The following is a 20,010-nucleotide window of genomic DNA, read 5'->3' as shown; positions in this document are numbered from 1 at the left end:
ACTGTTTGCCAAGCGTTTACGTGTGGATTATGTGACGACTAACGGTTAGCATTTCACGTGAGCTGGAATGTGTACACGTTTCACACCTGGTAGAGGCAGGGGGAGGGTGCTGCTCCACAGCTGCCGCCACCCAGTCCGGCCATAATTCATTTGCATAACATTAACTGCTGCCAGGATGCACGAACATGCAACGACGCCGCTCGAGCGGGTCCCTCGAAAGTGTAAAGTGGGCTAACAACTGGGCTTAAATAAAATATGTATGCCAACGAATTATCCACAGACCGTTTAAATATGTAGATAGTGAGCTTTGCTCGCCCTGTCATTATTATCTTAGTGCGCGCACATCGTTTATGTGCAACAATTTCGGGGCACCGTAATTGACTTCATATTTCAACTCTTAATATTCATGGAGCTGCAGCTGGAGTGATCCTTCACGCCCCTGACACTCGGGTCGAGTCCAAATGAAACCTTTTGTCAATCTTCATTTCAGCTCAATTTATTTATACACTCTGACCTAACTTTAATTTCCATGGGATGTAGTGGGACGTCCATTGCTTGTTCTCTTGATTGATTCACTTCTTGAGGAGGGTGGAGACCACAGCGGGCGCCGCATAGGTGGAGACCACAGCGGGCGCAGCATAGGCGGAGTAGACAGACGGCGACACGTACGAGGCGGAGTACACGGATGGAGCGGCTGCGTAGGTGGTGTAGGCACGTGGGACGGCGGCCGAGTAGACGGCAGGTGCGGCAGCATAGGTCACGGCAGGTGCAGCGGCGGCGTAGGTGGCAACTGGCGCCACAAGATGGGCCTGGGCCACGGCGACGAAGAGAGCCAAGCAAATGAGGAACTACAAAGGCAATTGAGCCACAGGTAAACAGAGCTATCTGCAGAGCTGATGGATAGAACTTACTTTCATGTTGATTTTGATTGTTTTTGGCGGTGCTCGACGAACGTTGGAAGTTTGTTGACTGATACTGGTCCACGGACAGACTGCTCCATTTATACTCGCCGTTGAGCCAGAACGAGTTCTGCGGACACGGATGTGAACTGGTAGCACCGTGGACATTAATCCGGCATATCGAATGGATTAGCTTTGTTCGCCTCGCCACCTAATGGATATTTATTTTTAGGGCCTACAATTGACAATTGCGACAGAAATGCGTCGATGGAGGCCGGGGCTGGGGCTTATTGTTTTCGATTTCAGTTGAGCGGTGACAAGCAACATTGCCAGACACGAATCAAGGTGTAAAGGGCAATCAGTATAAAATAATGCCATGCGCATATATGTACATACATATGTATCGCTGGGTATCTGCACAAGTGGAAGTCGCCATGTAATTTGCGTCATAAACTCTATGTTTACAAACAATTGTAGCGTTTGGCATTGACATTCACCGACTCGGATGGCAGGTGTTGAAAACCACTTAATGAGCGCTCTTTTGTTGTACTTACTTCCAAATATAACAGAGATTGAGATATCGATCGTTCTGATTACCGCTTGAGTATGCAATTCATGGAAAGAGCTACTGAAGTGCCGCATGAAAACGTTTTTCGATAGAAAGATCTATATACTTAATGTAATTTTAAATGCAATTACCAAGTGAAACTTTGCTAGTTTGCTACAGTAATTGATATTCTAAAAGGACGGAGGGAGGGAGGAGAGAGATATACACTGTGTGTAAAGAATTCAGCAGAACTGCCTTACTAGGAGATACTCTGAGCTCTGCTCCCATTTTATGCCTTTTCTGTACATTCTTACTGGTAATACGAGCCCAAACCACTATTAATTCGAACAGCATGTTTTTTTTGCAGTGCGCAATGTTTAACACACTATATTGTCAATACTACTAAAGATAACACATACCAATGCATTTCGTCTTAAAGAGAATTTTATTCTCTTCATGATGAAAAAAAAAATAATGCTCTCTTTCCAACAACAACAAAAATATGAGTAATTTATTAAAAAGGTATACTTAAGAGATAAGAAAATATTGACCACTATTAATTCGAACGCTGCGTAATGTGATACTATCATACTCAAAACAATAATTTAATTATTATTAGAATTGTGTAACGTCGCCCTTGGCCTGAATTACACATTTAACTCGTTTTGGCATTGATTTTAACAAATTTTTGCAATGCTCTTGAGAAATTGAGTCCCACATCTCTTGCAACTTGATTTTCAAATCAGCAATATTCCGTTGTGGCTCATTTCGAAGCTGGTTTTTCATTAGCCACCAAATATTTTCAATTGGGCTTAGATCTGGACTATTTGCTGGCCAATCTAAAACCTCCATTTGATTAGATTGCAGCCAATTTTTGGTTCCCTTAGCTGTGTGCGATGATGCTCCGTCCTGCTGAAAAGTGAATTCACCGCAATCTGATAGTTTTGGTATTGAAGGCAACAAACTATCTTGTAAAATATTAATATATTTTTCAGCATTGAGTGTCCCTTCAATGAAATGAAGTTTTCCTAATCCCTTGGCAGACATACATCCCCATACCATAATGCTCGCAGGAAACTTTGTTGTTCTTTTAAGGCAGTCTTTATGATATGTTTCTGACTTTTTACGGATGACGCGTTTTCTCGTATCGCCGACACTAACATCAAATTTAGCTTCATCGCTGAATATGATGGTATCCCATTGCCTTTGAGTCCAAGACATCCTTTCCCGAGCCCATTGCAAACGCTTCTTTTTGTGACGAAGCGTAAGCAAGGGTTTTTCCTTGGCCTACGAGTAAGATTACGAGTAATTTATTGGGTACGATGCACAGCTAATAACAAAACATACTTTATAAAAACCATATCCAATACTTTTTAATTGCAGTCGAGTCCACTCTCGGTGGACAGTTTTGCCAATTGTCTGCGACCACTCAGAAGCCAAATTTCTTAAAGATTGGCGACGATCAGCCTTAACAATTTTGGCCAGTTGTCTTTTGTCGCGCGGTGTTATTGCTGATGTTCGGCCTCTATTCGCAATGTTATTTTTAATATTCCCATTTTTTTTGAAAATTTGTATCACCCCATGCACAGACGACTTAGGCAAATTTAATTGCTTGCTTATCTCCGTAAGTGTCTTTCCAGATTTAAAATAATCCCTAATCAATACTCTGATTTCTTTACAAATTGGTTTACCACGCACCATCGTTGCTAAACTTTCACTGATCTGCAGCAATTCTAATATTTTTTTGCATGCTGTATTGCATGCAGATCATAACTAGATTCCGTTACATTAGATTCCGTTACATTAGTTGCTTTTGTTTTGCTCTTCTTGAGATTAAGGTAAGCTTACGCAGCGTTCGAATTAATAGTGGTCAATATTTTCTTATCTCTTAAGTATACCTTTTTAATAAATTACTCATATTTTTGTTGTTGTTGGAAAGAGAGCATTATTTTTTTTTTCATCATGAAGAGAATAAAATTCTCTTTAAGACGAAATGCATTGGTATGTGTTATCTTTAATAGTATTGACAATATAGTGTGTTAAACATTGCGCACTGCAAAAAAAACATGCTGTTCGAATTAATAGTGGTTTGGGCTCGTACATTTTTAGTTAGCTAATCTAATTTTAAGGAATTTAATTTTACGGTAGGAAGACCATAAACAAGAGATTTCGCGTTATTTCTTTGTTAAACATAATGTATAATAATATGTATATGTAATTGTCTTTGTAAAATGAACTAGATAATAAAACTGTTGAACATGTATTTCATTTATTTTACTTTTAATTTTTATTCTATATGTCGTATAGAAAAAAGTTGTAGCTATGCGAAGACATAGTGTGCACACTGTATATACTTATGTACATAGATTTCCAGCAAACTCATTCACCCACCTACGCACCTAATTGAGATAACTTTTGTTCTAAATTGAATTTTCTTGGTACAAATAATAATACTGATGGCATTCATAGTATAAATAAGTATAATGTAATTGCTCGACTTACACACTTAATGTGTCCAAGTAATAGTCTTCCATTTCCCATAAATCAAACGGACTTTTATTAGTACTTTACAGTTAACCATGTTTCTCGAAAATTAATATTTAATTTTATTTCATTGCTTTAATACAAATTGTTTTACTTTCAAGACCATAGTATCCATGATAAGCCCCAGCACTTCAGATGTACCAAATTGATTCAAGAGTATAAAGTGTAAGAATCTAAGTATGTTAAATTGGGTTATATTAAATATTAAAAATCTAAAAATGTAGCAGGCCAATAAGAGATTCGGTTGGTTGTGCCCCTTAACATGGTAATGGATGGATTTATTGCAAAGCATCGATGGTTAACCATAGTGCTATCACTGGTTAGTGGCTATACCCGCTAAACGAATTGGCATTATACCACAAACCATACAATATACAGACTGGACAAATAGGGCAAAATAAGTGCAGAAAAAATGGGTATGAATCTCAGTCTCTTTGGGCTGGATGCGCCTACTACTTGAATGTATGAACAAAAATAAAATATATTAAAGACACATCATTACACATCAAATTCGTATGGGACGAGCAGACAATCAGGCGGAAGAACCGATAGAGAGATGGATAGCGAATTTTTTATGGATTCTGCCGCGCATTCTTTTGTCTGCACAAAAGTCCATTCTAGCCAGATGTCGCATTTTTACTTGGTGCAGGATATACAACTATTTTGATAAATATTTTTGCACAAAATCGATGTACATATGTTAATAAAATACATGGCTAAGATATTTGATCCTAGCTTTTCAATATACTGTTCACATTTGTTTCCGATTCTCGCATCCATTTTAGTGGAATACCCATCTAGTAATCATTGCCAACTGTCAATTCTCCCTTTGATATCGATACTAGTTTGAGAGCTTTTGAAGTTTCAATCTGTTTCATAAAACTTCTCAAAGCGTGTACGACAATTGTTTTCACAATGCAGAATAGAAATCTTACAAAAATTGATTTCTATCAATCGCCAATGCAGAGGAATGATAGTGATAACTCCTACATGGGCGATGCCGATAAGGCCCTCGAATCGCTAACCTCGAAGCGTGCCAAGCTGCGCGATTGGATACAAAGGGCTGTAAGTAGATCACAAACACACACACACATACATAGAGTACATACAGTAAAGAGAATATATGCAACTCACTCTGCACTCTCGCACTCCTCATGCCAGTGGACGTACTACAACAAAAATCAGATTGCTGGGTTTGTGATGCTGCTCGAGAATTCGATTACGCGCGGGGTAGGCGGATATCCCGGGTACAAGGAAGATCTGCTCAAAACCCACATGATGCTGACCGGCCATTACTTTCGCATGGCCTGCAACGACGTGGGCCAGCGCAGCTGCAATTGGCAGGAGAAGGTCGTGAGCCAGCTGGAGATCATGGACGCCATGAATATGGTGTGCAATGAGATTCAGTACCTGCTGTGTCGCGGCTTTGCACTGATGCTGGTTGAGGACTGTCTTCCTGAAGCGGACAAGCACTTTGTCTGCGTGCTGCGCCAGTCGCCATACAATGTGCCCGCGCTGCTGGGCCGCGGCTGCCTGGCGTACAATCGCCAGGAGTACATCACGGCCCTGGGCTACTTCAAGACTGTGCTCTCGCATCATCCGGACGGGCCGGCCGATGTGCGCCTGGGCATTGCCCACTGCTTCCTAAAGATGGGCGCCCTGGACAGGGCCGGGCGGGCCTTCGAGTTGGCCGCGGAGAGCAACTCACTCTGCATAAATGCGCTGATAGGCGCTGCCCAGCTGAAGCTCAACGAGCGCAAGCGCGAATCCAACATCGCTGCGATGGAACTGCTTCGTTCTGCGCTCAAGCTGAACGATCGGCATCCCGTCGTGCTGACCTGGCTGTCGTTCCACCTGTACTACACGCGCAACTATGAGAATCTGCGGACGGCGGCGGGCAATGCCTTTGTAATTACGGATGATCCGGATCTGAAGGCCCAAAACTGTTACAACATTGCGCGCAGTTTCCACGCGACGAAGGATTACGATCGCGCCTTCGACTTCTATGGCAAGGCCGTGAAGTGCCAACCGAATTTTCCGCCGGCACACCTGGGCGTCGCCCAGATATACGTGCGTCGCGGGCAGCTGGACTTGGCGGAGCTCTCGCTGCGCACTCTGCTCAAGATGATGCCCGAGAACAAGGAGGCGCTGTGCATGCTGGGTTTGATCTACACCCAGTCCAACGAGTCCAACAAGCTGAACAGGGCCGTTCTGCTGTTCCAGAGGGCGCTGGACCACGGTGGACGGGAGGACTGCAACACATGGCTGGCCCTGGGCAACGTCTACGAGCGCAAACAGCAATGGCAGCAGGCCATTGACGCCTATGAGAAGGCCATCAGCGTCTACCAAAGTGCGCAGAGTAAGGACAAGGATATACCACTCCCTTGGCTTAATAATTTGGCTGCGCTGCAGCAGCACGCCGGGCTGCCAGAGGCGGCGCTTGCTACACTGGATAAAGCAATTAGAGAGCTACCGAAGAACCCGAACTCAGAGCATAGCGAGAGCAATTTACTGACTCTGAGGTTCAATAGGGCGCGCGTGTTGGAGGATCTGGGCAGGATGAATGAAGCGGCGTCCAGCTACATGTGTCTAACCGTAGAGTATCCGAACTACTTCGATAGTTATCTGCGATTGGGAGTGATGGCCATCAAGGGCAATCAAGCAGTCGTTGCAAAGGAGCACTTCAAGACTATCACTCTTCTGGAAGTCGATCACATATTAGCCAGGTAAGAACTAATCCGTCCTCACTTTCGTTGTAATAAGCCAGTCAACTCCTTGCAGAACGTTTATGGGCAACTTATGTGCCAGGCATAACGCTCTATCGGAGGCCATGTGCAGCTACAATGTGATCATGCGTCGGCCCAACCATGCCTGGGACTCCAACACGCTCGTCGCCGTGGCCAACGTGTGCCTGCTCAAGGCGAAAGAGGCCACTAAAAATGGCGAATCGGACATGGTTAGAAAGCACCAGGAACGTGCTCTGCAGCTATTCGCAAAGGTGAGTGGGAGGAGCTCGGCATTAGACCCAATGTATTTCTCTATTTAATCGAGTATTGCGGTTCAGGGCCTCCAGGAAAATAAACGTAATCTGTGGGCGGCAAATGGCATAGGCGTGGTTTTGTGTCATTTCGGCTACTTGTCAGATGCAGAGACAATCTTCAAAATGATTGTTAAGTCCACCCCACGCTGCACGAATGCAATCTTGAACGCGGCACACGTAGCCATGGGCCTGGAGCACTACTCGGACGCCGTAGAGATCTATGGGAAGTACCTGAAGGACTTTCTGCCCGCTAACAATGTGACTGAATTGCAATTTCTAGCCCATGCTCTCTATCAGTGCCAACAGTTCGATGAGGCCAAGTTGATGCTAAGCCGGGCTATGCGTACAGCGCCCCATGACCCGAATATAATCTATAATATGGGATTAGTCATAAAGCAGGCTATTAAGAGCTCATTTGAATCCATCCAAACTGATCTCACTAAGCTGCAAGAGGCAGCGCAGGAAGTCAACATCGCCCTGAGGTTGGTTTTACACTTAATTTTATAATCTAAGTTACTTATTCTCAATCATCTCGTTTTAAGATTCTTTCAATACCTAAGCCAAGGAATGGAGCCAATGAAATCAGCTAGAAAGCAATCCAAGAAGTGTAGCAAGCTTCAGCGAAAAGTTTTAGAGGAACTCGAGAATCTACGTGAACAGGAAGAACTAAGCAAGAAGCAAGAGCGCCGTAAGGCTAAGAAAAATAAGAAAAGGAAACCTGAAAAGGAAAGTCCCAACGAAGAGTCACGAAAAATTAATGAAGAAACCCAAACACAAGTTGATGAGCCAGTTGAGAGCCCAACTGTGGATAATAAAAACTCCAAGAAAAAGCGGTCGAAAAAACGGCGCAATTCGACCAGAGATGTCGATGAGCAGCAAGACTTAGAGCTGGAAAAATCCAAGAGTAAGGAAAACTACCGAACGAAGGAAAATCATCAAGAAATTAAACAGACACCAAGCGATGGTGATGTAGAGAAACAGGTGGGTCCGGTTAAGTTAACTGAGCGAGATCGTATTCTCGAAAAAGGTCAATCCACAAAGCAGGAAGAAGGGAAACCAAAAGACCGCAATGAAGATAAAACGAGCGGGGAAACTTTGCAAACGCATTCAAATAAGTCATTGACAACGGATGAGCTTGAACAGAAAGGAAAGGAGGAGTCGCTAGGTAAAAAGTCGCGAAAAGCAAAGCGCAAAGAGAAGCTTATTGATAAGCAGCCTGAAGGTGAGGAGAATAAAAAGTCCAAGACAGTTCAAAGTCCAGCTCAAGATGAGCAGAACCAGCTCCAGTTTGAGATGGAAGCTTCGAGCTTGGAAACCTTGCAAAAGCATTCTAAACATGCAATTGATAAGGCTGAGCTTAAAAAGGATGCAAAGGAAGAGTCACTAGATAAAAAGTCACGAAAAGCAAAGCGAAAAGAGAAGCTTACTCATAAGCAAGCCGATGGTGAGGAGAATGAAAATCCAGAGATCAAAGGTCATAGTCAAGTTGAGAACCCTCTTCAGCTAGACGCGGAAATCTTAAATGTTTCAAGTAGGGAAACCTTGAATAAGCATTCTAATAAGGCAACGGATAATGCTGAGCTTAAGCAAGAAGGACAAGAACAGTCACTATATAAAAAGCCTGAACAGAAGCCAATTAATGCGAAAACTGATAGTAAGGAAAATAAAAAGCCAGAGATAGTTCAACGTCCAACTCAAGATGAGGGGAACCAACTTCACCTAGAAATGGATACATTAAGCTCAAAAGTTGCATTATCAGAAGCACAAAAACTCAACTTAGACGCTTTGGGTGGGGAAACCTTGAAAAAGGATAAAAATCAAAAAGAAAAGACACAAAATAAGAAAATCGAAAGTGAGGACAGTAAAGTCCGAGGTCCCGCTCAAGTTAAGAAGTTGCTTCAAACAGAGACGGATCTATTCAAATCGATGACTGAGCCGAAGACAAAAAATTTAGATGCTTCGAGTGGGGAAACCTTGAAAAAGCATTCAAGTAAGTCAATGATGAAAGGCAAACATCAAATAGAAAGAAGAGAGGAGTCATGCGATAGAAGACGAGTAAGAAAACACAAAATAGCTGATGAGAAAATCGAAACTGAGGATAGTAGGAAGCCAGAGAATGTACGAGGTCCCGCTCAAGTTAAGAAAATGCTTCAGCCAGAAGGCAAACATCAAATAGAAAGAAGGGAGGAGTCATGCGATAGAAGAAGAGTAAGAAAACACAAAATAGCTGATGAGAAAATCGAAACTGAGGATAGTAGGAAGCCAGAGAATGTACGAGGTCCCGCTCAAGTTAAGAAAATGCTTCAGCCAGAAGACAAACATCAAATAGAAAGAAGGGAGGAGTCATGCGATAGAAGACGAGTACTAGCTGATGAGAAAATCGAAACTGAGGATAGTAGGAAGCCAGAGAATGTACGAGGTCCCGCTCAAGTTAAGAAAATGCTTCAGCCAGAAGGCAAACATCAAATAGAAAGAAGGGAGGAGTCATGCGATAGAAGACGAGTACTAGCTGATGAGAAAATCGAAACTGAAGATAGTAGGAAGCCAGAGAATGTACGAGGTCCCGCTCAAGTTAAGAAAATGCTTCAGCCAGAAGGCAAACATCAAATAGAAAGAAGGGAGGAGTCATGCGATAGAAGACGAGTAAGAAAATACAAAATAGCTGATGAGAAAATCGAAACTGAGGATAGTAGGAAGCCAGAGAATGTACGAGGTCCCGCTCAAGTTAAGAAAATGCTTCAGCCAGAAGACAAACATCAAATAGAAAGAAGGGAGGAGTCATGCGATAGAAGACGAGTACTAGCTGATGAGAAAATCGAAACTGAGGATAGTAGGAAGCCAGAGAATGTACGAGGTCCCGCTCAAGTTAAGAAAATGCTTCAGCCAGAAGGCAAACATCAAATAGAAAGAAGGGAGGAGTCATGCGATAGAAGACGAGTAAGAAAATACAAAATAGCTGATGAGAAAATCGAAACTGAGGATAGTAGAAAGCCAGAGAATGTACGAGGTCCCGCTCAAGTCAAGAAGCTTCAGCCAGAGGGCAAATATCAAATAGAAAGAAGGGAGGAGTCATGCGATAGAAGAAGAGTACTAGCTGATAAGAAAATCGAAACTGAAGATAGTAGAAAGCCAGAGAATGTACGAGGTCCCGCTCAAGTTAAGAAAATGCTTCAGCCAGAAGGCAAACATCAAATAGAAAGAAGGGAGGAGTCATGCGATAGAAGACGAGTAAGAAAACACAAACTAAATGAGAAAATCGAAATTGAGGAAGTTAAGAAGCTGTTTCAGCCGGATGGAGATGTATTAAAAAAAATGGCCCCAAAATCCGAAAACTTAGATACTTCAAGGAGGGAAGCCTTGAAAACGCATTCAAGTAGGTCAATGGTGAGGAATAGCCATCTCAAGGATAGAAGGGAGAAGTCACGAGATAGGGAAGAAACACGAAAACAGAATCCAATTGATAAGAAAGTCGAAAGTGAAAAGAACGCCCGAGGTCCACCTCATGTAGACAAGAAGCAGCCAGAGTCGGAATTATTAAGACCAATGGAAAAAGCAAAGCTACAAGACGAAGATGCTTCGAGGGGGGAAGCCTCGAGAAAGCATTCAAGTAAGTCAATGATAAAGGATGGACGCCAGAGTGATGGAAGGGATGAGATACAAGATACGAGGCATACACGGAGAGCAAATCCAAATGATAAGAAAACTGAAAGTGAGGAGAATAGAAAACCAGAAAATGTGCGAGGTCCAGCTCAAAAAGAGAAGCCGCAAGATATGGATATATTACAATCAAAAGCTGCATTAGCGGCAACACTCAAGGAAAAGAGTTCAGACAAGGACCAGAAGCACACATCTCGCAAACGAAAAAATGACGACAATGAGTTGGTGGCTGAGAAGATACGCAAATCTGAAGGAAAGAAATAGAGCGCATAGGTGCAGGTGAATTGGAATGAGACCACGGGCAGATTTGATTCGTCAGTGAGTAGTCACTCGCTGTCATTATTTAGGGAATGGCAATGTGTGTTTTCTGCAAATGTCGTAGCACTTAACATCAGCGGACTTTTGAATTCCCTCGAGGTAAAAATAAAAGAAATGCGCAAACATGAAGCTGTCGTACAATTTATTTGTGGACACGATATGTGACTGAGTTGTCACAGAGGGGGTGAGTGGGGGTCGAGCCCCGTTGGGACTGGGTTACGTGTGTGTGTGTTGTGTGTGTGTGTGTGTCTGTGTGGATTTACGTGTGTGTTCATTTGAATGTCAAGTCATGTTAAATAACCGCAGGACATTGGTCGCCGGCTTAAATTACGCATACTGGAAGCCACTTTGTAACTGTCAGAGTCAAACGAACCGAAGTCAAATTCAAACGCGAAAAAATATGTTCGCTCATTAATATCAATTTATGAGCAGAGACACGAAATTAGTCAAGTGACAAGTTGCGCTGCAGGATGTGGACCTCACACAGCCATACACACACGCACACACGCACATGTACACACAGGCATTTTCTGTCGCTGACATCTGAAGGCATATATGAGTTTGTGTTTAGTTTTGGGTGCTTTTCGTGGCTTGCGTCTGGGGCTTTATTGTGTTGCGTTAATTAATTCCAAAAATGTATTGCGTGTCCTGCCAAAAGGACAAATATGCACACACGAAATCATGTCATGTGGGCCCTGTTGCGTGTGTAGACGACCGGGCATGTGTGTGTCTGTCTGTGTCATTAGCAGCGACTCTTTAAATTATGAAAAATTATATTATGTGTGCACATATATAAAGCAAATCAGCGTCAAATACCAGCTTACAGCTCTTACAGCTCATAAGCTAAAAATAAATGAAGGCCTTCTATATCGAGCGACACATCAATCAGATATACAACTCGTATCGTCAGCATCCAATTAAAGTCTGCACATTCGTCTTCAGATTTAGTTCTTTATTTATTCTTGCACATATTCAGATTTTTTTTAATCCTCATCATATTTAGATTTATCTTATAAAATGATAATCCAAGTAAATACATGAAAGATTTCGCTTACAACTTAAATAATTGACAGACAAAAGTGTAAAACTAGGTTTAGCGACAATCCGAAATTAAAGTAAAATTGAAAATATATTGGTATATATATTTGTGTGGGAAGTTACATAGTTCACTATACAATATATATATTAATTAGAATTAATTTATTTTAATTTACAATTCGAGTCACATTATCATTTGATTTCGTCCATTCAAAAAGCACTTGCAATTAATTTATTAAGATGGTTCCAAACAAATTTCTACACTTGACAAAAACTTGAAGTTTCTGAGTGTTATTTATTTAATTTATTTTCTTTTTTATTCTTGAAGAGTTAAATTTGAATAAATTTTGTTTTGGGCGGGTGGCAAATTTTTTACATACACATTGAACATTGGCGCGAGCATATGGATTTTTTTCATTATTTTTGTTTTTTAATATATACTATATATATGTACTTACATATTTGATAAAGTTTCGACAACAGATGATCCATAAAGTTCTTTCACATTTAACAAAATATTGTATTATCAGTGTTATACGAGTAACATATATCGTATGCAATATATATACATATATCTTGATTTGCGCTTAGCTTGCTTCCATTAATGTTTATCTGTGTGTATATAATATGTTATCTATGCCATATAAGTCAGTAATATACTCAGGATTTGTTCATTTTTGAAAGGGGGATAGTCTTTTCGTAGATCCAATGTGACTAACTAATTTAGTTATAGACTACACGAGTTAAGTGACTATAATTAATGCTAACCTCTATGGATCTCATAGTCTTAGTCTAGTTGGTATATACAATACGGGACACATCTAAATTCTCAAAGGGTTCTTCGATATACATTTATATATATATATAGATAGATTTTCTTCGTATATTCATATATATTTTCGCTATGATGTATTTGCATTTAGTTAAGTATTTGTTTAAACTAGTTTCTTGGTGAATTCACAAGCATAGCTCATTAATTTCATTGAAGTAATTTGCGCACAAAGTATCTCAAGTATAACTAGTTCAGTATCTATCCGATTCTTGGTACATACTCGTAAGTGTAAGCTAAAACTATCAGTATTGCCTGGTTTCACCGAAATGCATACATATCGTCGTGTATATATATGCCGACATGCACTGAACTATATGCATACTACTCTCTCAGGGTAGTGGAGTAAACTATAAATGCTTCGATCTCTTGTGGTTTACAGTTCAAGTCGACTCCGCTCAACTTCGCTCCTAATCGCCCTGCCCTCTTGGAAGTCTTGTAAATTCTGTTCGCTTCGCCTCGCCTCATGCGAAATGTCTGCCGTGAGTTATGTTCGAGGAGCTAGACGAAGGTGCTGGACAACTACATAACTATAATACAGTGTGGGAGTGCAGTTCTGGCTCGGGCCTGGGCAGGGCCGGCAGTGCGGCTGCGGGGGAGGATGAGGAGGATTTGCTTAGACGATGGTGGTGCGCTCGGCGCCCGATGTGGTGCAAGTACTGCTCCCGCCTATGCACACGATCTGACATTTAATGTCATCTTTGGCTAACTCTCAGGAGCCCATCGTCTCGTAGTTACTCGCGCCACCGCCGACGACGCCCATCAAGGAGCTGCCCACGCTTAGTAGCGGCGACGGTGTGCCAGCTCCGGTGCCCAGCGTGCTGTAGGCGGTCTGGGTGCGCGGCGAGGTGAGCAGCGACTGGGCAGCTCCGATGGTTATATTGCCGCTGGTCACCGAGCTGGTCATCGCTGCCGAGACGCCGCCCAGGTGCAGGCTGCCCGGATGCGGCAGTGTGTTGCACGTGATGCCAGCTCCAATGCTGCCGCTGTTGGTCTGCAGCGAGCCGTTCGACTGGCCGTTCAGCAGGGGCATGGTGCAGGTCGTGGTCGAGCCGTAGGGCGAGGTTGGCGACGTGCGTGTCTCGTACGCGGGCAAGTAGGTGGTGGCGCCTCCGTTTGGCCCACTGCTGCCGCGTCCCGGTATTCTGGTGTAAATATTTGGCGGCGTTCGTGTTGACAACAGGGGCGGCGGAGCTGTGTAGACCGGGCGCTGGGCAGCTGGCGCCCTCTGTGGTGTGTTGTACAAACTAAAAGCGGGATTGGTCGTCAGCGAGAGTTCTCCATACTGCAAAAATAAAGAGAGACAGAGAGAGAGGGGGAGAGAGAGAGAGAGGGAGAGGTTTAGTAACTGGTCGCTCATAAATAATTTAAATTGAAGCGCAACTTTCGTGCATGTTCAAAATTCAGCTAACTAATTTTTGCATGTGTGGTTAAAAAGTTGGCAACCAGTGAGAAAACAACTTGAACTGCTAATGAGCTTGTTAGCCAACAGCACAAACCGAAAACCCAAACAAGGGCAACTTTAAATGTGCCCGGCCACAGTCAAAGCAGAAACTATTTCCGAGCTCATCAAAATTTGATGCCCTGACCCCTTGCTAAATAAAAGCAGCAACAATCGAGAGACAAGCTGTTCATCTCCTCCCATTTCACATTTCGAGAAGTACATGGGAAATACTAATAAGCACGAACTATAAATGAAGTCGTCCTGCGGCTCATGTGACACGACACATGCGTTACTGATGGAGCTTGACACCTTCAATTGTTTGCCGCAAGTGGTTAAATATTTGAATTTTAAGTTTATGCTTAAAATAAACAAAACAATGCCACTTATTATCGGCGTGTCAACTGACTGTTAGCAATGCGGTCTAAATAAAGCCACAATCGCATGTAATATTTATTTACGATCTCTGACTAATTGGTGCCAAATGTAAGCAAGCTCTTTACCCAATTTGCGTTGGCTGTCGAACAATGGCAACGCCCACGCCTGCCAACGGCCTGCTAAATCAATACGCGTCAATAATGCGTAATAATAATTCGTGTGGTCTGCGAACATGAAATCAGATATTCCTGGCTGCCCATAGAAAATGCGAGTTCTTTGTTTACTGCTTACATCGGTTCGTGTTTCTGTTTTTCTTTAACTGAAATGAAGGTCGCATTGAAGACTCTCTGATATCAAATCAAATTGAATCGGAGCTGTGCTGGCTGGCTGGCTGATTGTCAGGATACTGGGTTGACTTCGGCTAAATATAGGCCTCAACTTGATGGGCTTTAAGTGAAGGGCAGTTTAGGGTCTTCCTGCAGAAGTCAGACAACTGGAATACCCGAAACCTGAGTAGCCAAGCTCTGTCATTGAAATCAGATTGCTTTATGGAGAGCACAATTATATAATAATGTAGATGGCTATACTATATGAATATTGTTTCTCCCTTAAAGTATGCAACACAAAAGTAACCTACAAAACGCATCAGCCCCAAATTATGCTATACTTTCTTCAACTTAATTTCTAGGAGCTCGAGGTCTAAGACATTGTATTATACTAATTATCCACATTCGATAAGTTTAGTTTAGTGATATATAATCTGATTATATAATCTAACTGTGTTGTTAAGGTACTATACTTGCATTGTACAGATTCAACGCTTAAATAAATATATATAAAAATAAAATAATAATAATAAATAAATAATTATCCAGTAACTGCCACATTTAACACATATTTCTATTTTTGCCATTCTTTTTTTTTTTTTTAAATAGACAATTTTGCTTGGGTAGATTGAATTTTCGAGGTAATTTCGAATAATGTTATGCATCAGAAGTCGTAAACGCTAAAGGCTTGCCATGCGCTTTGGCTAACGCTAGTTTCTATGGCGCCACTCACCTGTTTGCCGAATGTGGGCGATAGCGACGGGGGCGGCGGCGAGGCGGTGTTGATGCGCGCGGGCGGCGTGTAGAGAATGCGCTGTGATTCCATATTGAGGCGGTCGAATGCCTTCTCCTCGAGATGGAACTCGTCCTCGCTGTTGGCCTCCTGCGGCACTACGTCCGGGTTTTTGTCCTCCAAGCTTGAATGGCTGCCCATGTTGCGGGAGAGGGGCTCGGCGCTGCCCTTGTCCGCCTCTGTTGTGGTCGCATCGCCGTTCGCATGCCGCCGGCTCTGTTTGCTGCGGAATTTAATAAAGATCACAACACAAATGGCCACCAGAAAGAGTGTCGCAATGACGCCAACTAGCGCGCCCAGCAGCGGCGTCAGTTGCACCAGCACCGCGGTCGAGGAAGCTGCACCAAGAGCGAGAAAGAGACAGCGAGAGAGAGAGAGACAGTTGCATGAGTGAAACGATGCAAATGAGTTCCATGGAAAATGCCAAAAGCCCGAGCAGGTGGCTCAACTGCTGACTTATTCATGGCGCCACGTCTTACCTGTGCGCAGGAGGGGCGCCGAGAGTGTGCGTCCACGCACGCGATATGCCACCTTGCTGGAGCCCTGTGCATTGACGGCAGTTACCCGAATGTTAAACGCCGAGTCGCTGGGCAGGCGCTTCACTGTGAAGTCCGCATACTTATAGGAGGCATTGTACAGTATCTGGCGGGTGAGCTCGTCGTACACCTGGGCATGGAAATGCTGCGGAATGCCGCCATCATAGCCGGGCACGCACTGGATCTGCAGCGAGTTGGCCGTCGCGTTATACGCCGTACAGTTCTTAACCGGCTCCGGCAGGTCTGGCGGGGAAATGGAAAGTGGAAAATCAGAAATGATTAATGGTAAATTAACAAGTTAATTGAGATTGCTTAATGTACACATTCCACTAATGACATATGAGTACATCTAATATCTATATTTAGAAGCATTCTATTTCAGTTAATTGTAGCGAAGGAAAGGCGGAGCCCGCCTCCCAGCATGTATGCCGGATATCAATTTTCTAATAAAACGTTAAATTTAGAAATCCATTTTATAGACAGCTCTAGCCATCGGATTTGATTAGCTGTCATGTGGCGAAAATAGAATGAAACCAATAAATTTGTAGCCAGCTCGACCTTTCACCTAGTGATGAAACTTTAAGCTTTAAATTATTCCGAATTCACGTATATATTTTGCACTAAATTTCGCTGCTGTGCGACTATCCGTGTTGGCCTCTTTTGCAGGCCATGGTCATTGTGTATTTTAATTTAACGGCAACAGCAACGGCAACGGCAACAGCCAATGGCGATAGGTAAATAAATGATGCGCCTCGCAATTTATTGCATTTGATTATCAGATTATTGGCGACACAGATTGAAGCTGGCTGCATCAACACCAACAGCAACAGCAACATGACTGTTGGTAAACGTGGCTTTTATTGCAGCCAGGGACAACAGGACAGCTGGACACGCGGACAGCCGGACGAGCTGCTGTGCCAAACGACAAACAATTGCGACGCGTAAAATTGCCACAGCGTTGCAATATTTTCCAGCAGCAAAATGTAAATAGAGATTCACGCACCAAATGGCTGCCACTTGGCCGCGATACGTGCAACAATTAACTACTGGCCACAAGCCCAAGCCCAACCCCAACCCCAACCCCAAGCCGAGACCCAAACCCGACTCCTGTCAACCGCAGCAGCTACAATTGGGTAAACATCTTGCACGTCCGCGGGTGCTGCAATGCACGTTGCGAAATTAATTAAGAGATATTTGTTGGTTTTTCAATTTGAAGTTAACTGACTGACTGATTGACCGACTGACTGATTGACCGATTGACTGATTGACCAGATAAGTCATCAGAGGCACTCACCTGCCGGCTGGATGTGATACCAACAGGGCTGGCTGTGGCCCATGGGGCTGCTGGCCACGCACGAAATCGCGCCGAAGCTCTCGTAGCTCTCCACATGATAGCTGTACACATTGTTCAGCGGGGGCGCCGTTGTAGTGGAGGGCGTGGCCAGGAGCTGTCGATGATGCTGCTGCTTGTGCAGCGCTGCCAGGCGCTTGCGCTCGGCCAGCTGCCCACTGCTGGCCGCGCTGATGTGATGGCCACCCGCCTCGCCCGGCTGCAGCTGTGGGGCGGGCTGCTTGCGCTGGGGCTGCTTGCCCTCCACGTGGTTCTTGTGCACCATGTTCGAGTAGACCATTTGGGTGTAGGGCGGCTCCGCGTAGTCCGCATAGCTGTCGAGCTGCTGCTCATGGTCCTCCAGGTCCTGGTCGTAGTCATCCTCGAAGCGCACGGCGGCTGTCATGTCCACAATGCTGGCCACGCGCCCATGGCGCCCGTGCAGCAGTCGCTGGCCGGCATGTGCGTGCTTCCGTTTGCTGCGCTGATAATATCCGCCGGAAGCGCCCGATGGCAGCTGCAGGGGCAGCGTGGCGGGCGCCAGCTGCGCCAGCACCGGCAGCTCGATGAGACTCTCCAGCGAGTTGTTGAAGTGCCACTTGTAATTTAGATTATCGAGTGGATTGGCGTCCACCTCGCAGGTAATGTTGATTGTCTGCTTGAGTGCGGCGCGTATAATCGTCGAGTCGGACTTGCACACGGGCGGATCTGCAAAGTAGGAGCAAGAGCACGAAAGGCAGTGCAGGCTTGAGTCGAGTGCTCGGTCAAGTACCGTCCGCTCGTGTCGGTCACTTACATTTGACGTCCAGGTAAACCTCGTTGCTGGACACGCTGCCCTGCAGATTGGTGGCGCGGCAGAAGTACTGGCCGTGCGACGACTTCGAGATACCCTGCAGGACGAGCGTCTGATTGGAGATGATGATGCCACGCGAGGAGTGCAGCTGCTTATCCTGTGGGGCGGGAGAGGCAGGCAGCGAGATGGAGCTTCAGAGCATATTACTTTATTTGACCGCCAAAGGGACTTACATTATGATACCACTCCACGCGGGTTATGGCTGGGTTGGCACGCACATCGCACTCCAGGTACACATCGGAGCCTTTCAGCAAGTTGTTGGCATCGAGCGGCGCGCCCAAGTTCAGGTTGACAATGGGTGCATCTACAATGGACAGAAGATAATGTCTTAATATATGTAGATATATGTATTATATTTTACATAAATTTTTTATTATTTTATATCGGACACTTTATATGTATTAAAATGTATGTATTTTATATAATATGAAAAATTAATCGCATAATAATTTAATTAATTATTATTTAATTTAAATTCAAAATTTATTATAAATATTTAACATATAACTAACTGAACGCTCACTAGAGGATTAAATAAACTTGTTTATTAAAATATAGAAATGTTTACTTAAACAAAATAGGTTTCGACTTACGTGTCACGTTGAGCACTCGCGAGTCCTTGAGGTAGAGGCCCATGTTGCCATTGCCCAGAGACGTCATCACCGTGGTATCGCCCTCGTGCAGCTGCTGGGAGGTAATGCCCGAGTTGAGAGCAATGGAGCAGACAACTTGACGCTCATTGTCCTCCGGCACGGGTATGAGCATTAGCTCCGAAATGGTCGTATTGCCATCGGAGGCGGTCTGCAAGGCAAAGGCAAAGTTCGATTAATGGCAGATAATCGGAGGCTGCTGGCTGACTTACCGACTGAGAAGAGCCCTTCAGTATCTGGCCAGCCTTTGACCAGATGATATGTGGCGGCGGACGAGCCCCGACGGCTGTGCAGGTCACATGGGTGCGTGTGCCAGCGACAACGGCATGATTGAGGCCCTGCAGCAGCAGACTCAGTGGAGGCACTGTGAACGGAGCAGAATACCACACGGTGGGGTTACTGGGGCTGCACAACACGGTACTTGGGGCCAAAGAGCTATTTTAATTACGCCTAATTCGCTGTTGTCTATGCACTCCAAACCACTTTACAACTACCATATAGCTAACTAACTAAATACAACTGTATTATTATCATTGGGTCGCGCACCCACGGGATCCGCAGTGTGATTAGCATATTCGCCCGCCCACACACACACACAGACACACACTGAGCACATTGAGCTGTTAGTTTCAATGCCATAAATGCATATACATTGGATTACAGTATTCGGACCACAATGACAAAAACTTTAATTACATTAATTTCCATGCAAAAGCTGTCAGGCCCGCGCCCCCGCCTGGCCTTGACCTGTCGACATTTGGCAAACGCCCACATCGAACCATAAACATAATTACACAAACACAAATAGAGATGCGAAATAATAGATGTAGC

At 44.1% G+C, this 20,010-nt stretch overlaps 3 protein-coding genes across 3 annotated transcripts in view; 1 reads left to right on the top strand and 2 right to left on the bottom strand.

Moving 5' to 3' along the window:
• Positions 1-469: 469 nt before the first annotated feature.
• LOC108653049 (uncharacterized) lies at positions 470-1,128 on the bottom strand. The gene is made up of 2 exons (XM_018103328.3): positions 912-1,128; positions 470-848 (listed from the first exon to the last, which is right to left on the bottom strand). The coding sequence occupies exons 1-2, from the start codon at positions 1,065-1,067 to the stop codon at positions 573-575; spliced, it is 432 nt and encodes a 143-aa protein (XP_017958817.1). The 5' UTR covers positions 1,068-1,128; the 3' UTR covers positions 470-572.
• Positions 1,129-4,847: 3,719 nt separating this feature from the next.
• LOC108652878 (uncharacterized) lies at positions 4,848-11,231 on the top strand. The gene is made up of 5 exons (XM_089262191.1): positions 4,848-5,055; positions 5,152-6,716; positions 6,772-6,988; positions 7,055-7,512; positions 7,573-11,231. The coding sequence occupies exons 1-5, from the start codon at positions 4,906-4,908 to the stop codon at positions 10,949-10,951; spliced, it is 5,769 nt and encodes a 1,922-aa protein (XP_089118317.1). The 5' UTR covers positions 4,848-4,905; the 3' UTR covers positions 10,952-11,231.
• A 1,220-nt stretch (positions 11,232-12,451) lies between these two features.
• Positions 12,452-20,010, bottom strand: part of side-V (sidestep V) — a 50,451-nt gene continuing 42,892 nt past the window's right edge. The window contains exons 7-14 of the mRNA XM_018106708.3: positions 19,392-19,543; positions 19,123-19,330; positions 18,703-18,833; positions 18,473-18,626; positions 17,641-18,384; positions 16,290-16,589; positions 15,751-16,148; positions 12,452-14,157 (exon numbers count right to left, since the gene is read on the bottom strand). Coding sequence (XP_017962197.1) covers positions 13,585-14,157; positions 15,751-16,148; positions 16,290-16,589; positions 17,641-18,384; positions 18,473-18,626; positions 18,703-18,833; positions 19,123-19,330; positions 19,392-19,543 — 2,660 coding nt within the window. The 3' untranslated portion in view covers positions 12,452-13,584. The remainder of the gene's footprint in view (positions 14,158-15,750; positions 16,149-16,289; positions 16,590-17,640; positions 18,385-18,472; positions 18,627-18,702; positions 18,834-19,122; positions 19,331-19,391; positions 19,544-20,010) is intronic.

The sequence above is a fragment of the Drosophila navojoa genome, chromosome 5 (assembly GCF_054131105.1).
Source record: "Drosophila navojoa isolate 15081-1374.11 chromosome 5, UAZ_NAV_1.0, whole genome shotgun sequence".
NCBI classification, from domain to species: domain Eukaryota; kingdom Metazoa; phylum Arthropoda; class Insecta; order Diptera; family Drosophilidae; genus Drosophila; species Drosophila navojoa.
This window is presented reverse-complemented; position numbering and strand designations above follow the sequence as displayed.

Excerpts from the sequence above, each read along its gene's own strand:
- LOC108653049 (XM_018103328.3), bottom strand. The coding sequence starts at position 1,067 with ATGTCCACGGTGCTACCAGTTCACATCCGTGTCCGCAGAACTCGTTCT. Across the intron at positions 849-911 it reads CAATCAAAATCAACATGAAA|TTCCTCATTTGCTTGGCTCT; the intron begins GTAAGTTCTATC and ends TTGCCTTTGTAG.
- LOC108652878 (XM_089262191.1), top strand. The coding sequence starts at position 4,906 with ATGCAGAATAGAAATCTTACAAAAATTGATTTCTATCAATCGCCAATG. Across the intron at positions 6,717-6,771 it reads GTCGATCACATATTAGCCAG|AACGTTTATGGGCAACTTAT; the intron begins GTAAGAACTAAT and ends AACTCCTTGCAG. Across the intron at positions 7,513-7,572 it reads GAAGTCAACATCGCCCTGAG|ATTCTTTCAATACCTAAGCC; the intron begins GTTGGTTTTACA and ends TCTCGTTTTAAG.